The 16,613-nt window shown below is 44.8% G+C and overlaps 2 protein-coding genes and 1 long non-coding RNA gene across 10 annotated transcripts; 2 read left to right on the top strand and 1 right to left on the bottom strand.

Moving 5' to 3' along the window:
* Positions 1–278: 278 nt before the first annotated feature.
* Positions 279–1,772, bottom strand: LOC147157480 (uncharacterized). The gene is made up of 3 exons (XR_015091460.1): positions 1,621–1,772; positions 1,443–1,507; positions 279–349 (listed from the first exon to the last, which is right to left on the bottom strand). It is a non-coding gene; the product is annotated as an uncharacterized LOC147157480 (long non-coding RNA).
* Positions 621–6,357, top strand: daxx (death-domain associated protein). 6 transcript variants are annotated; one of them, XM_086063516.1, is made up of 13 exons: positions 621–969; positions 1,519–1,552; positions 1,649–1,847; positions 1,989–2,408; positions 2,491–2,622; positions 2,707–2,823; positions 2,920–3,151; positions 4,008–4,162; positions 4,239–4,332; positions 4,509–4,815; positions 5,396–5,590; positions 5,729–5,846; positions 5,923–6,357. In XM_086063516.1, exons 2-13 carry the CDS (start codon positions 1,527–1,529, stop codon positions 5,980–5,982), a joined length of 2,055 nt encoding a protein of 684 aa, XP_085919642.1. In that variant the 5' UTR covers positions 621–969; positions 1,519–1,526; the 3' UTR covers positions 5,983–6,357. The 6 variants fall into 6 exon arrangements, with proteins under 6 accessions (XP_085919642.1, XP_085919645.1, XP_085919643.1 ...); XM_086063517.1 differs by having other exon boundaries at positions 646–787; XM_086063519.1 differs by lacking the exon at positions 1,519–1,552.
* Positions 6,358–7,169: 812 nt separating this feature from the next.
* Positions 7,170–16,310, top strand: znf384a (zinc finger protein 384 a). Of its 3 annotated transcripts, XM_086063186.1 has the most exons (11): positions 7,170–7,316; positions 8,671–8,738; positions 9,442–9,754; positions 10,670–10,792; positions 10,872–11,026; positions 11,093–11,169; positions 11,251–11,475; positions 13,048–13,215; positions 13,359–13,437; positions 14,182–14,340; positions 14,420–16,310. In XM_086063186.1, the coding sequence occupies exons 2-11, from the start codon at positions 8,676–8,678 to the stop codon at positions 14,777–14,779; spliced, it is 1,722 nt and encodes a 573-aa protein (XP_085919312.1). In that variant the 5' UTR covers positions 7,170–7,316; positions 8,671–8,675; the 3' UTR covers positions 14,780–16,310. The 3 variants fall into 3 exon arrangements, with proteins under 3 accessions (XP_085919312.1, XP_085919313.1, XP_085919311.1); XM_086063187.1 differs by lacking the exon at positions 13,048–13,215; XM_086063185.1 differs by having other exon boundaries at positions 10,872–11,169.
* Positions 16,311–16,613: the final 303 nt, after the last annotated feature.

Genomic DNA, 16,613 nt, shown 5'->3' with positions numbered 1-16,613 from the left:
CATCATACACATTTAACACAAATTAGTTTTAAAATTCATTTTTGCTCAACGTCCTGCGTGGTGTAAATGTTTTACTTCGTGAATATGTACCAACGGAGATGTTGGCAAGCGCCAGAAATTTCTGTAAATCTTTAACCGACACGACAGGATTCTTTGTCACCTCGCCTCATTTTTGCGCTGCACTCTTGCAGTCAGATTCACAGGACGGCAATTCCTAGGGAGATTAGCAAAAGTTCTGCAAAAACTTCCAGCTTCATGCAAGTTAATCATTTTTAATTGCAGGTATTTCAAAAGTTATTTTGTGCAAGTCATGCTTCGCATCAGCCAACGCTTCTTGGCGGGGTGGTACCTGCAACAACAACAAAAAGTTGCAATTTTGGAGCAGACACAAAGTAATCAATTTAGCCGAGAACATGAAGTAGACACACTTTATTTTGCCACAAAATATGATGAGGTGGACCTCCGGGCTTTAAGTTTGTCACCCGCGGTTATAGTGTATCCAACCAAAACATGAAAACGAAGATTGATTTATTTGTTTGTTGTAGTCTGACATTCCAAAGTGTTCATGTAATTTCGACGCTCATGACAAGTTCCCCTCCGCGGCAGAGGGTGGCGCTAGTGGGTCAAGTTTGCGATTTGCCCACGACCCGTCAAAGATGTTTTCGCATCGGAAGCAGACGAGCGAGACCTGATCGGAAGCGCTTCTACGGACGTTTTCGAGGTCTTTCTAAATGTTTTAGGTTGTTGTGCTAGATGTAAAAACTCCTGAGACGAGACACAGCATCTTGTAAGATATCGCCGACTTTTCGACGAGACTATTTACTACCCAGATCCGATTTATTATTTACTTCTCGTGAAATCGCGCGGGAACTAGGTCGTTAATGCTAGGGTAAGCTAACGAGGGGAAGTATTTGGACAATGCCGAGCGGGAGTTGATGTTCCGTCCTGAGTGTTATCTGTAGCCAACAGGTTGGTATACGTCAAAAATGTTGTTCGTATTTTTATTTTATTTTTGTCATCGTGTGAAAAGGCGTGTTTGTGCTCGCGGTGTGTCTTGTTATGTGGCGTTACAAGCTTCATTCTTTTAAGTTCACACATTACACTCCACGGCTTCTTTGACGTGCTCGAACGACGTTTGTTAAGTGAGACAATTTACTCGGACGTTTCCACAGAGAGGACTAATAATAAAGTGTTTCCGAATACGAGGTGTGTAATAAATGTCCTTGGAATGGAGTCAAGGAAGATGTAAATACAAGTTTTCACCTTGAGCGCGAGGCAGATTATGATCATCTTTCAATGAGCTCCTGTAATGTTTGCTTCATTTCGTGTGAGAGGAGGTGAGCTGTTGTGATCATGACAACATGCCTATGCACAATTCCTCAAGCATCTGACATGTCCTGGCTTAGTAGGACAAACTGAGCTGGAGCATCCTCCTTACTTACCCAACCTAACTGTGATTTTTTTCCCCTTCTCTTCTTACTTTGCTCAATGGGGATGTAAACGGGACCTGTTTTAAAGATGAGAGCATGAGCAAACCGCTTGTCAGGAAAAGGTCAGACAAAGTAGAGGGACATAGGGGAGATACTATCTGTGACGCAAAAAGTTTTATGTTGCACTTACTGTGTGTTACTTATTTGCCTCAAAAAAGAATCTCCCAACAAATGGCGGTGACCCCGGCATCCACCTCAAATGTCATCGTCTTGGATGAAGAGAATGTCCCTCAGCCGTCGTCCTCGTCCCGCCGAGTACAGCTGTCCGCCCCGACCCACATCACCCAGTCGCCTTTCACTTTGGCCAAGAAGAAGCAGCACGTTCTACAGGCGGAGAATCACAAGTTGTTCTCTGAGGTGATCACCAGTTCTTTAGGCACAATCTCAATGAGACCAGAATGTTTTGTTTGATGCGACCAGGGTATTGCCAGTATGTTTCCCAAAGCATTAACAGCAGTTCTCCGATGTTTGCCTTGTCTGTTCCCCGCCTCCCTTCAGTTCGTGGAGCACGTCGTGGCCGTGACCCAGGACTGCCCTCAAGTGTTGGAATTCCTGAAGAAGAACCACGCCAAAGCCTGCAGCAACTACCTGTCGTCAGTCGAGTTCCGTAACAGCTTGGGCCGATGCTTGACCCGCCTGGAGGCCAACCGTTCCAGGGTGTTTGTCTACATTTATGAACTGTGCATGGTGCTCAAGCAGCACAAAGACAGGAGCAGGAAGAAGAAGAACCGTGAGAACCCTTCTACCTCAGCGTCGGATTGTCGTCAGTCTACCTCGTTGACAAGCCAGACTGTCGAGACGGGCGCGCAAAAACAAGGGGGGAACCCGGCGACGGAAGACGAGAAGCCGTCCACGTCGGGGCTTCAGGAAGACCAGCGCAAAGCGGAGAAAAAAGCAAGCAGGGCCTCCAGGAAGCAGGTCAGCGCCCCGGCGGCTGCGTCACCCCCGTTTGTCGCCCCGTGTTTAGGGGAGTTCTCCTCAGCCGTGCTCGTACTTCCAGATCGCATATCTGGAGAACCTGCTGAAGGTCTACAACGACGAGATCTGCCGCCTGCAGCGAACCGACCTCTCGTTGGAAGACCTGGATGCCGAGGACTCTTTGTACATCCAGGAACACAAACTCAAGCGCAAGGTCGGCCTGCTTTTTTGTCCGGGGTGCTTATGTCCTGCCGGCCTGCGACGCTCACGCCTCTTTTTGTTTTTGCTCCTGGTGCAGATGATGAAGATCTACAACAAGCTGTGCGAGCTGAAGGACTGCACCTCGCTGACGGGCCGAATCCTCGAGCGCAAAATCCTCTACAGTGACACTAGCTATCCTGAAATTAGCAAGAAGGTGAGAGTCTCTCCGATCAGAGTATTTTTAGTTTTTTTTTTTTTTTTTTTTTCAGTTTGAGAACCGCCACCTTCAATCGTTTTGTCATCCCGTCAGATCCAGCGCTACATCAACAGCGCCGAGGTCTGCGTGAACCCGCCCGACTACCAGGACATCCTCCAGCAGGTCCAGCTGGCCAGCAAGCGACACAACCTGCGCCTGAGCAACAAGGAGCTGGAGCGGCTCGCCCGCAAGGCTTTCACCGACATCGGCAGCAAAATCCAGCAGAGGCGCCACCAGGACCTGCTCTACGACTTCGGCTGCCAACTTACCAGCGAATATAAACCGGGTAAGGCCCGCCTTTGTCTTAGACATGGACTCTCCGCTGCCAGCTGACCTGGTTTAATTTAAAGAATACATTTTTTAAAATAATTCTGCGCTTATGGAAGTTAGCATTGATGTTACAGTTATTATAAACCTTCAAAGAACAGATTATTTTTTATAAATTACAAAAAAAGAAAATGAAACTGAACCACATAACTTCATCTAATTAAGTCTCTTAGCTTAATGCGAACGGAAATTAGCATTGGTGTTATTTTATAGTAATTAGAAACCTTCAAACAACTGCTACTTTACATTTTTTATTTTCTACATTTAACATTGTAAGTTTTAACACCAATCTCTTCAATTAAATCACGTAACTTCATTTAAGGAAGTCTGCTAGCTTAATGCTATCATATAATGCCTGAGATGGGCTAAGAGAAGTTAGCATGGGTGTTACAATAACTATAAATCTTCAAACAACTGCTACTTTAAATTTATTTTAATTTTAATTTTTATTTAACATTGCAAATTTAAACACCAATCCTGTCAACTAAACCACGTAAATTCATTTAACAAAGTCTGCTAGCTTAATGCTATCATTTAATGCCATACACCTGAGAGAGTTCAACAGAAGTTAGCATTGGTGTTAAAATAACCATACCTCAAAAATTTGTTTACAAAAAAAAAATACATTTTAACACCATTCTTGTCAACTAAATCGCATGTGCAACTCAAAAATAAGATTTATGGCAGTATTAACCAAACTAATTTTCAACCAACACCAAAATGTTGTGTAATGTCTTGAGATGTTGGTAATTTCGGAATCGCCTGCACTGTGTAAGAAAATCAAAACGTTCAATGCCTTCTCGTCATCCCCACAGACAACGACCCGGCGCTCAAGGACACCACGCTGCTCCGGAAGTTACGGGACAACCGCGAACTGGGTCTGAACCGCCTGGAGGACGTCATCAACAAATACGCCGCCCAACAGGACACCACGGACGAGAATGACAAACCGCGGCGGCACGTTGAAGAGGTACGAGGGCTCCGTGGCCCACCGGCCGCATCACCACGGGGATTTTTTTCTCATTTCCTTGGTCTCATCATTGCAGAAGGACGAGGAGGAAGATGAGGAGGAGGAGGACTTGTCCTCAGAAGCAGACATTGAAGAAGAGATCCAAGCTAGCAACCAGCAAGATGGACCAGGTACGAACCGTTGACATATCATCTCGAAGTTAATTTGTCAGGGTTGTTTTTTTTTTTTTTTTAAGAGGGTTGTTTTTTTAATCACACATTTTTTGGGGGGGTGGGGAAATGATGAAAATATATGACAAAAGTCAGTAGACTTCAAATCAAAACGCCTATTTTCCTCCCCTCATTAGATGACGACGACGACGATGAAGATGGCGGCAACGAGGCGGAGAAAATGGGGAACAACGGCAACGAGGACGAGCCGACGACAGGAAACGTCAGCGTGGCGACGGCGGACGACGAGGCCGTCACGAGCGGCCTCCACTCTGACCTCAGCATGTCGGGCATCTCGCTGCTGTCGGACGACACGTCTGTCAACAACAGCCCCAGCCATTCGGAGCCCACGCAGTCCTGCGCGCCCTCGCCGGCCGAGAGCGCCGTCGCCGCCGCAACTGAGGAGACCCCCCGTCCTGCCGATCAGGTCACCCGCAACCAGAGGTGGGAACAAATCTCAAGTCTTAGCTTATTGTGGCAAATTACACCAGCATGGGGTTCCAAATTAGGAAGCCAACATTTTCTTTACAATAATATGAAATAATGAAATCAAATGCACCCGTTTTTATCCATCTCAGGAAGCGGCCGTTTTGCGACTTTGCCACTGAAAATGACATCACAGTTGCTCAGGGCTCGGGTAACAACCAATCACGGGTCAGCTTGCAAACGTCACATGACCAAACTCAGAAACCAGGTGAGCCATGATTGGTCGTTGCCAGAGCTCTGAGATACTGTGATGTCATTTTTAGTTTACAGCGAGTAGCAAAAATGGTTGCCCTCAGAGATGGAGATGGTAGATTTAGCTGTTGAATTCATATTCCACAAATGCAAAATTAATTAGAAAATTAATTATTTAATTTAAAAAATTAACATTTAAAAAAAATTAACATTTACAATTAAATTAGAAATTCTGGGGGTTGATTTCGGAAGTCAAGTCAAAAGTGGCACACCACAAGGCTCTCTTCTTAACCCCTAATGCCTTTTCATTTATATGGAGCATATAACCTCAAAGTGCTCCCCCCAGCAGTGGCACCGACCCCCCAGGAGACGCCAATGAGGCGTCCTCACCTCTGACGCTCGAGATGATGTGCCACTCGCCCATCACCAACGGCACCTCGCCACCTCCTTCGACACCAACCGACCATAGACTGAGCAGGACCCGCAAGAGGAAAACGCGGGGCGCCACGCCCGAGCAGAATCACATCAACGGCAACGACAGGTGAACATCTCGCCGTCGTTAATCTAACATACATAAGAAGAGGACTTTGAAAAAATATAGGCTTATTGAGGAAAAAAAATTAATTTTCAGAATCATTCAACCTAATTTATATTTTTCCCCCCCTGTGGAATCTTTCAGAGAGGTGGAGGTGCTGCTTGACATGGGCGTCATCTGCGTCTCTCCGCCAAAGACCGCCAACTCGTCTGACTGCCAGCTGGTCAGCAGCTCGCAATCGCCGCCCCCAAAGAAGAACAAAGTAAGACATGGACCAATCCGACCCCGTCGCGTCGCGTCCCAGCGCTTACGCCACCATGTCTGTCTTGTCTCCACAGGTCAACGTCTCCACCCAGTGCGACCCCTTGGAGATCATCGAACTGTCCGACTCGGAATGACCAAGGGTCACGAGTTCAAATCAGTTTCTATCTACTGGGAGCGCAACTTCAACTCAGGACACCTAGGGGGTGCTGTAACGCCAGTTTGTTTACATTTTTCTACCGTCTTACTGCTTTGGATGTTTTGGTTGGATCTCATGTAAAGTGCTACTGCAGAAACATTTTGAGATGTTTTTCACCTCAGCCTTCTTATTATGATCAGAGACGATTGACCTTCATTGTCATCAGCCTCACTGAGCTCCGATTTTGAGCCCGATTGACAACCTTTGGTCTAAAAAAAAAATAATCTTGAATTTTGTGTGCCCATTGTATTATACGTTTGGGAGACGTCAGGGGTTACTTTTGATATTTTGCAATAAAGTAACTGGAACTTTTTGACTTTGACTTTTTTTTTTTTTAATAAAATAAAAATATTCGTAAAATAAACATTAAATAAATAAACAACTATTTTACATCGACATGAAAAAATATTAATTAGTTGTTTAACTACATTAGAAATAACATATTTTTGTTAAGCAGCCTGACTTATATTTATCATACTTTTTTCTTTTTTTTTCTTTTTAAACATCAGGTAGCTATATAGTTACCAACAACAAATAAAATCTAATGTAGCGCTTGTGCAATAAAGTCTGACTCTTTTATATTCCATCTCTTTTTTGAACCTGCAGTTGATGGTATTTCAACTGTTTATTTTTCATTTCTTTTCTTTTTTTGTACTACCAATCAATACAGTTAAAAGACACCTTATTGACATCTGCATTTTTGTAAACGGAGTCTTAGGCCATTAAATAAATAGAAGTGTCAAGAAACAAATTAACAAGAGTATAGACTGGTGCAAACAGACAGTCGAGATATATTTAGAGGGACAAATATTCATACACTGGAAGGCACGTATTGACGTTGGAATTATTGTGGAGATGCCTTTAGATGCAAGGACTACCGGTAGTTTATTTTTGCTCTCCAAAATAAAGTCCTGAATGCGCCCTTCACGTATCATTGAGGTACCCAACGCACAAAAATCACACTTTTGATCAAAATTATCTGTATTTGAGGAACGAAATGTCTCACGTTTGTAATAATTAACTTACAAGTTTTCTGCGTGCCTCTGTTTTATTTTTAAAGCTTGTTATCATATGCTTTATTTTGAATGATCCGAGCGGAATTACACATATTCCTGTCCGACCGACTTTACACTGGCGGGCAGCTAGAGGGTGAAAAAAAGCGAAGGAAAAAAAGGAATATCCGAGGGGTAAAAGAAGCGGATTTGGATAAACTTTCCAAAGTGTCCCGACCCGAGGAAGCTTCGGGGGGCTGACGGCCAGTCCATTTCACCGGTAACTACCTCCGTAGTTAATTTGTCGCTTGTTAACCGACTGTCTGCAAGAGCCGTCGTCGTCCCAGCGGCCGGAAGTCTGCATGAAGCTTTCGTCTCCCTGGCAAGGCGACGACGGCGTCGACGAGTTTTTTTTCTCCCCCTGTCTGCCTTCTGTTTTTTTTTTTTATAAGACACTTTTTTTTCTATTTTTTTTATGTTCTCTCGGCACGATGAGTAGCGAGTAGCGAAGTGAGCGAGCCAGCTCATCGTGTTTGTGTTTAGCCAACAAAGCACACCGATGCCGCGGCCTCCGCGTAGCTTTAGCGAACAAAAGGAGAAAATTAATGGAGGCAAGTTAGCCTCGGTAGCTTAGCTTAGCCTAGCCCCTTCTGTCTTTTATAGCCAAGAAAGACATGCTAGCCATCGTGGTTCTTTGTAAAGTTGTTGGCAGAGACGTCAAGTGCTTTATCAACCGGTTTCCTAATTGAAATAAGGCCACTAATTGTAAAACTTCCCCAACGAGTGTTAGTTGACGAGCTCGTAGCTCGTCCACAAATCCACAGTTTCAGCTTGTCAACAATTCGCGGTTACTGTTGTCTTCCATGAAAGCAGACTGATTATCTTTGTCCTTAATCAAAATATGACATTTGTAAACATCTGCATTTACTGTGGAAAAAAATAGCTATAATTTTGCCCTTTTTTTTTTTTACACATGGTATGAACCGAACTAGTAACTGAATCATAATTATTATTATTTTAAAATACAATTAATTGATTAATGGGGGGGGGGGTCAACATTCATTGATCATTACAATAATCGTTACCTGTATCATTGTGCATAGTTAGAACATTAATACTGCACTTGAATATAGGAAAATCGCAGTCTCAAGTGCATCAATTTTTATTTGCCACCTTACAAGTGGTCAACATATTTGTGGCATTTTCAAAAATAAAAATAAAATTTTAAACACCTCTTAAATCCTCCATAACAAATTTGAATTCAGCAACAACAACAAAATCATTAAGCTATTCTACTACCGACACTCCGCTATTTTCTCAAATGTTCCATTTGCCCTATTTAAGTTGGGTATGTGACGCCATTTGAAACATCACAGTAATTTTGACCCTGGAATTTCGGCCCGTCAAAGCTTATTGGTGGATATTTTTAACTTAAACTTGTCGGCCAATTGGAAAAGAGGATCTCCGAGTAGATGGGAGATTGGTGCAGTGAACTCTGGTTGAAGTGGCCATTTCAAGCAGACTTTTACAGTAGCTTATCACTTTATCGGACTTGCATCTCTTGCGGGGCCTTCTGGAACATGAGGAGAGGAGGAGTAGAGGTGTTTTCTAAGTGTGCTGCTTTTCAATTCCAGAAATAATGGACGAATCCCATTTCAACTCGTCCTACTTTTGGTCTCCCGTCCCCACTGTACAAGGACAGGTAGAGACAACCTCATTGTTGGCCTTGTCTTGAATGCACATGGTGTCGTGGCATGTCTTCCGTGTCGCAGGATTCCTTGCCGTTTTATGTCCATGCCGATGCTTCCGCTCTGCCACGCACGCCACCCTCGCGTCAGTCATGTGACTTCTTTTGACGGTTCCGCCAGTCACATGACCACTCCTGTCTAGGGTTGCAAAGGGGTGGAAAACTTCCCGTCAAATTTCTCTGGAAAGCTCAGCGGGGGGGAGGGGGTTCGGGGGGTTGGAAATATTGCAAATTGGAAACTTTTCATGGGCGGGTGATGTAATGGAGAGGTGTCATGTCCGTGCAAGTTTTCCACCTGCTTACAGTACAGCTCATAATTGCTTCTTCAACACAAGAAAATATATTTTACATGTGACAATTTAGTAAAATCCCATGGAAAGTTTCCCAAGTTTGAAAATTCCCGGAATTTTGCAACCCTACTCCTCTCCCTCTCCTCTCATTTCTCGGAGCTCTCCTCACACTTTTGTTTCTTCTCTTTGCATCTCATCTTTATTTTTGATTTGTTCTCTCTTCTCCATCTCCTCCTCGCTCTTCCCATACATCATCCTCATGTTTTCACCTCGCCTGCTTCCTCCCAACGCCCTACCCCTCACTTGTTCTCCCGTCACCCCGCCCCCACCCCACCCGCCGCCGCCCCTGTGCTCGTCCCCTCCGCTAGATCGAGAGCGCCATGTTCCTGAACAAATCCAAGGAGCAGCTCGGCGCCGACAAGCCCGGCGCAGCGGCGTTCCAGCACTCGGCCGCGTCCTCCGCGGGCCCGCACTACCCCACGGCCGTGCTGGCCATCCCCGGCTCGGCGGAGGCGGGGGCCGGGCTGCGGGTGGTCACCAAACAGGAGGGCGGCGGCTCGGCGGGAGCCGGAGGCGGAGCAAACGCGTCCATGGGCGCCGTGGGCAGACACATGCACCACTCGTACACTTCGCAGAACGTCACGGTCGTGCCTGTTCCCTCCACGGGAATCATGACCGCAGGTGAGTGGCCGCTTCATTAGGTACACTCGCAGGTAACAGACTCCAGTCACGTTCAACTTTACACGTGGGCTGAGCGAGTTTGAAAAATAATCGAATTCATCACTTTTTTATCAATCCAATTGACATTTTTCCCCCCTCAATATTGTGATTGCGATGACTAAACTTATTTAAAAATATAAACGCAACACTTTTGGTTTTGCTAACATTTTGCACCAATAATAAAACAAAATTGCACCTTTCAGAGTGGCCTTTTATTGTGGGTAGTCGTAAGGCACACCTGTGCACTAATCAGCATCTTGATATGGCGCACCTGTGAGATGGGATGGATTATTTCGGCAAAGGAGACGTGCTCAACAACACAGACTTAAACTGGTTTGTGAACAATATTTGATAGAAATGGTGATATCGTGTATGTGGAAGAAGTTTTAGATCTTTGAGTTCATCTCATAAAAAATGGGAGCAAAAACGAAAGTAGTGCGTTTATATTTTTATTGATTATATATATTTATATAAAAAAAATAAAGCCCACTGATGAACAAAAATGATACCGTTTTTATTTAAAAATGGCATCCTACTACATTGTGACGTCTTTTTGTAATTGATTAATGGTTCAACACGTCGACACCCACGTCACTCACCGGGTCCAGCCCCGCCTTTTTAAGCCATACTTACTCAGTTACAAGTACTGCAGTAGATTTTGACAATGGTAACCCCAAATTGCTCGTTTATGCGTTTAGTAGGAAAGAAAAATACATTTCCATCTGATTATTTGATGGAATAATTTAATCGGTGTAATACGTTGTTGTTGTTTTATTAATAAAAATGTTGGTGAGCTGCAGCTTAGAATTCTTATAGCATGAGAATATTCACGTCAAACTGTCAGTGTTTCGACTAACTTGTGCTTTGTTCTCCCAGCCGGCCTGGTCATCACCACCCCGCAAGGAACGCTCGTGCCCACCGCCTCCACGCAGTCTTTTGTCGCCGGGCCTCACTCTGCCACCACCATGATCGTGTCCGCGGTGCACCCCTTAAATGCAGGTGAAGTTGTGGCAACACGATCCTCTCTTTTGGGATGTCACAAGTTAAACAAAGGTTGGGGTGACGTCTGCGTTTGCAGACAAGACGAGCGACATGGCGGGACCCCCCGCCGTCGTCATGCCGACGCCGGGCAAGCGGGGGAAGAAGAGCAAGCAGACGATGAGCAGGACGAGCAGCATCCTCCCTCCGGGAAGTGACGCGTTAATATTGGCGCACCTCGCCGCCACCGGGCAGGTACGTTGGCATAATTGCTCTTGGGGGGCCCCTAGTGGTGGGCTGATTTGTGTGTTTATTCTCCAGCATCATTCTGCCGATCCTTACGACCTCTCCAACGATGAGGACGAGCACTCCAATAAAGAGGGCCCCAAATCCTACAGGTTGGCGGTTCAGACATCTTGGACAATACAATGTTCCCGCCTGTGAAAGTTTTCACCTCCAACCCTTTTCACCCTTCCCAGGTGTCGCATGTGCGCGGTGACGTTCTTCAGCAAGTCCGACATGCAGATCCACGCCAAGTCGCACACGGAGGCCAAGCCCCACAAGTGCCCCCACTGCTCCAAGTCCTTCGCCAACTCCAGCTACCTGTCGCAGCACATCCGCATCCACAGCGGGGCCAAGCCCTACAGCTGCACCTACTGCCAGAAAGCCTTCCGGCAGCTCAGCCACCTGCAGCAGCACACACGGTACCGGACTGTTTGACAACATGCATGTGCATGCCTTGCTGTGCATGAGGCCCCGGGACCAGGGGGGGGGGGATGCAGCATTTGTATAATCCTCTTAGATTTGAAAGCTGCTTTGGCCACTCAAAGTGGATCATTTTTCCACATTCTAAAATAGTCATTTCGTGACATGCCTCTGGCATGCTTTCATCAAAATAACCCAAGGAATCATTAAGTCGGCCTGTTTTGAGGGGTCGGTCCGGTGTAATGCAGATAAGCCCCTCCCCCCCAGCCACCTCTTCTGCCAGGCCAATACTCATTACAGCTCAGTCAAATCATGTGTGGAGAAACTCGGCAGGAGGGCGGGAATTATGTAAATTAGCCCAACTGTGACGTCACAATTAGGGCTCGATTCAAATTTCCTCACTTGATTTGATTTCGATTTTTTTTCTGATTCAATTCGACTCCAGTTCAGTTCAATCTGATATTGATTAATTATGGAACATCAAGTCTTCTTAACAAACATCAAGGGCCTGATAAAAAAAAATACTCCACAAACATTACATTCCAAATTAAATTTTGCAAAGGCAGTAACTGGTTAAAATTATTTATTACAAACATTGATATTAATTAAATAATTCTAAATATGAATTAAAAAGATTCTGATGTAATGTAAGATAATACTTTTGAATTAATGTGAACAGTAAAGTTCAAGAAACAGTAAGATTGGCCTTTAAAATTCTATTTTCTTGTTAATTTTTTTTGGGGGGGGAAAGAGATATTAAAATAATCGGCTTATGTTTTTATGAATTGATATAACGCTCAAAAAGGAAAATCGATTTTATATAGATTAATCTTTTTATTTTATTTTATTTTATTTTTTTTTACCCAGCCCTAATCACAATCAGGCCAAATTTACTTTGGTGCTAACTTTTACAACCCTAGTAATTGTTCCTTCAGAGTGTAAAGAATATTTGGCTGCGGCTAATTTCTAAGTTAACATTTTTAGCCTGTCTTTGGCATTTTGCTTCATACATTAGCATTGAGCTAGCAGGCTTTGATTTGATGAAATTAAGATGCATGTGTGGTGGTTACAGTAAACATCAACTTAGCGTGACTAACATCTTGAAGCAAGCACGGGAATACTTGACTTTAAATGTCTTTTGATAACATTTAAAGCGCATCGGGGGCTCCGATGATGAATAAATTAAGAGTTTTGTGATCATGCGGATTTTCACCTATTGCGGGTGGGTCCGGACGGCATCCCCCATGATCGGGTTGACTCTGTAGCGGATAGGGAGTGATTCCAAACAGAGCCTGACTGAGACCGAGAGAGAGCGAGAGAAGCGTGACTGCTTGCTTCTGTTGCACTTCTTGTGTTTTCCCAAGTCGGACACAGCGCAGCAAACGAGCACAAAGCATCACTTGAACGCATGATTTGCTCTTGAGTTCACTGTGAAGTTTGGTCATGCTCCAGCCTAAAGATCTCTCGCTCTTTCTCTCTCTCTCTCTCTCTCTGTTTTGTCTCTCTCTGGGTCCACCCCCCCCCCAACCCCCCGCCACCCCCCCTCCCTCCACGTGGCCGTCCCGCCTCAGCAACCACACTGAGGCCAAGCCCCACAAGTGCCCCCACTGCTCCAAGTCCTTCGCCAACTCCAGCTACCTGTCGCAGCACATCCGCATCCACAGCGGGGCCAAGCCCTACAGCTGCACCTACTGCCAGAAAACCTTCCGGCAGCTCAGCCACCTGCAGCAGCACACACGGTACTGGACTGGGCTGGAATGGACCGGACCGGGCTGGGGGGTGTCGGCGGTGGGCTCGGCGGCAAAAGAAAAAAGGATCAGGATGCAGGAAGGTGTTGTTCTTCAAGTGCGATTCAACTCAGGATTTGTGGTGTGTCCTCTAGGATTCACACGGGCGACCGGCCGTACAAGTGTAACCATCCCGGCTGCGAGAAAGCTTTCACGCAGCTCTCCAACCTGCAGGTAGCGCAAGTGTACACACCCACCCGCTCATCGGTCACATAAATCACTTGAATCTGAAGATAAATGAAAATTAACCAGCGAAAATCAGGCATTGGCTAATGCTAATGCTAGTCGCGATTGCTAACCGTTTAGCATAGGCTCATTTTGTTGGTGTTTAATAATGTTCATGCACAAAAGATAAAAAGTAATTAGCAGTTATATTCACTCAATTCAACTCATGTAGCTATAAAGTGTGAACAAAATGGTGGTTTGTGTTTGTTTACCTTAAATGGTAATCGCTAGTGCGCTACTGATAGTCGCAATTGCTAACCATTTAGCATAGGCTAGTTTTTGTGGGTAATTATAGAAAAATAAATAAATAAATAAAAACAAAAAAATTATGGCAGGGGGAATCCATTCATCCATAGTTTTATTTGTATTTATTTATTTACTTATTTATTTATAATTTTGTTGGTAGATTATTATAGATAATAAATCTAATTAAAATAAATAAATTCAATAAAAAAAAATATGGCGGGGGAATCAATCCATCCATAATTTTATTTTTAGTTATTTATTTAATTTTAATTGTATTAGTAGATTGTAGCTTATTATAGAAGATAATAAAATACAAATTTAATAAAAACAAAAACAATTTCGCCGGGGGAATGATGGAACAATTAAGAGGATAATCGATTTAAAAAAGATTCGATAGAGACACCCCTAAATATAACACTATGTTTTGTTTTGTTTTTTCTCTCACAGTCTCACCGTCGTCAGCACAACAAGGACAAGCCGTTCAAGTGCCACAACTGCAACCGCGGTTACACGGACGCCGCCAGCCTGGAGGTGCACCTGTCCACGCACACCGTCAAACACGCCAAGCTCTTCTCCTGCGGCCTGTGCAACCGCTCCTACACCTCGGTACGCACAATAATCATCATAATAATAAAACATCGGAACCTCATCGTTGTCTCGGAGTCCTGACGCATTGTTCCCGCAGGAAACGTACCTGATGAAACACATGAGGAAGCACAACCCCGACCCGCTAACGGCTGCCGAGCAGGCGCAGGGCCACGGCTCAGGCGGCCGGGGGCGCGGGCGCGGCAGGGGGCGGGGTCGAGGGGCCTCGCTCCAAAGCCAGGCCAACCCCAACAGCGCCGGCCAGAACCCCAACGCCGGCCCCCCCGCCGGCTACCAGCAGCCCGGCCAGGGGGTCATCCCGTGTCCCTTCGATCTCCACCAGTACAAGACGGTGGCGGCCGGCGAGATCCAGTACAAAGCCGGCACGGTGGCAGACCACAAAGACCTCTGCCTCACCGTGTCCACGTCCGCCATCCAGGTGGAGCACATGAACTCGTAGGAGACGAGACTTGACTCCATGTAAAAAGTCTTTGAAACGTAGTGTGGGAAAATTCTCCAAAAGGACTGACTGGCTTTTCTACGTGTATTTCTGCGTGGCTCTCAAAAGGACTGATCAGGTCTCAAGACGCGCAGGAAAAAGGAAGAAGCTTGTGTCCAATGTGTTGGCGCAGTGCCTCATTCCTGCCCAAAATAGGAAGCGGCTTCTAAATCTCAGATGCGACCAGACTTTTCCCAAAACGCCACCTCCAGCGCCGAGTTGTGGTTCGTCCTCGTTTGCGAGGAGGAGCAGCTTGTTTGCAAATACAGACGCTACCTTACAGCGTGGCTCGGAATTCGTCGTGGGGGCGTGGGGGATAGTTCCGGACACAGCCGCCGTCGATGTTCAATCAAACCACATGATTTCATCTAAATAAGTCTGCTAGCTAAATGCTAACATCTCAGGCGTCATCCACATGCTTCCCACGGGCACCGAATAGCCCCCAAGGACAAGAGCAGCTCGAAAAATAACCCAGCAGTGAGATGACTTTTTAATTGGCGCCAATTGACAGTTAGCAACAAACTTTTTTTGTTGTAATTAAATATTTTGAAGATACCGTATATTGTAAAAATCTAGTATAATTCCACGGTCAGTATTGGCGCAATGACGAGATGACTTTCCAAAATAATTTGAGCAAATTTGTTATTTCGAAAGTGACGATCAATCTGGTCGCTCGGGTAGCAGCTCTGTTTGGAAAAGGTTGGTGACCCCTGCAGTACGTTCATTCTAAATCTTCAAATAAATGATACTTGACACACAGTAATTATCCGGGAAGTGGGTTAGCGTCTGTACTCCTAGCGAGAGGCTCCATCGTGTGTGTCGGGAAATCATGGCCGCTCCAAATGGCCGTCGATGGACATTTGCCGAATGCACTACACCACGCGTGGCTCACGAACTAAGCACTTGATGAAGCTTGTACTTCACCTTATACGTTTGTCAGCTGTACTATTTTGAATATGTTCGTATTTTTCTACCAGCAGAGGAAGGTGAGAGCATGAATGTGAAGAGAGAACAGTGTTTTTGTTTTTGATTTGTTACTAACAGAATCGTTTGTGACCGGCGGTCGCAACATTTTGGCAGCCAGTTGTTGGGGGAATAATGATTGTATGACAATATGGCTGACAGGTACTGTTATTATTCATCTTTTCTTAAAAAAAAAAGAAGAAGCTTTTTTCATGCATATTATGGCTTTCATTACAACTGTATTGCAAATATTATCCACGCTATTGCCCGAAAGGCATTATTATATGGCAGTATGCTGTACATAAAGAGTTTTCTGTCAAAGGGAAGCATGTCCTGTGAAAAAAAAGTTTTTTTTTAAAAGAACAATAATATCAATCCACTCGTGAGCTTAGGCGCTTAACCAAAAAAGAAAGATTTTTTTTTTTGAATGATGTATTAGTGATATTCACCCAAATAGTGTTTGGACTGGAATTATTGACAAACATTATTGTTGAGCAACATGAAATGACAGTAAATTAAATTTACAATATATTTTTGTTTGTCTCGACTCACTTGGCACACATTTTCCTCCGTGTATCCGTTGTCGACTTTATAGGAAAAACTGAAATTGCTATTCATGTCATGGCTGATGCTAACCCATTATTGAGCCGTGCTACTGTTTAGCATACGTGTATGCTCACGTGATCAGACTGTTTAGGAGAATAAAGTTGGCAAACTGATTTCATATAAAAAAATATTCAAGCCTTGCTTTGTTTTTGTTCTTCACCTTTCTCAGCCAAATGTAGTTTTTAAAGCCCTGTTCCCCCTTTTTTAGAAGTTAAAGGATGTTTCC

This window comes from Leptonotus elevatus, chromosome 19 (assembly GCF_054856555.1).
Source record: "Leptonotus elevatus isolate MCC_2025b chromosome 19, RoL_Lele_1.0, whole genome shotgun sequence".
Classification (NCBI taxonomy): domain Eukaryota; kingdom Metazoa; phylum Chordata; class Actinopteri; order Syngnathiformes; family Syngnathidae; genus Leptonotus; species Leptonotus elevatus.
The sequence above is the reverse complement of the archived record's forward strand: the minus strand, read 5'-3'. Positions and strand labels throughout refer to the sequence as shown.

Bases quoted from the DNA above. Each gene is read 5' to 3' on its own strand.
- daxx (XM_086063514.1), top strand. From the start codon at position 1,608: ATGTTGCACTTACTGTGTGTTACTTATTTGCCTCAAAAAAGAATCTCC. The intron at 2,623-2,706 runs GTCGGCCTGCTT...CTCCTGGTGCAG, and splicing joins AACACAAACTCAAGCGCAAG to ATGATGAAGATCTACAACAA. The intron at 4,816-5,395 runs GTGGGAACAAAT...TGCTCCCCCCAG, and splicing joins CAGGTCACCCGCAACCAGAG to CAGTGGCACCGACCCCCCAG.
- znf384a (XM_086063185.1), top strand. From the start codon at position 8,676: ATGGACGAATCCCATTTCAACTCGTCCTACTTTTGGTCTCCCGTCCCC. The intron at 8,739-9,441 runs GTAGAGACAACC...CCCCTCCGCTAG, and splicing joins TCCCCACTGTACAAGGACAG to ATCGAGAGCGCCATGTTCCT. The intron at 9,755-10,669 runs GTGAGTGGCCGC...TTGTTCTCCCAG, and splicing joins CACGGGAATCATGACCGCAG to CCGGCCTGGTCATCACCACC.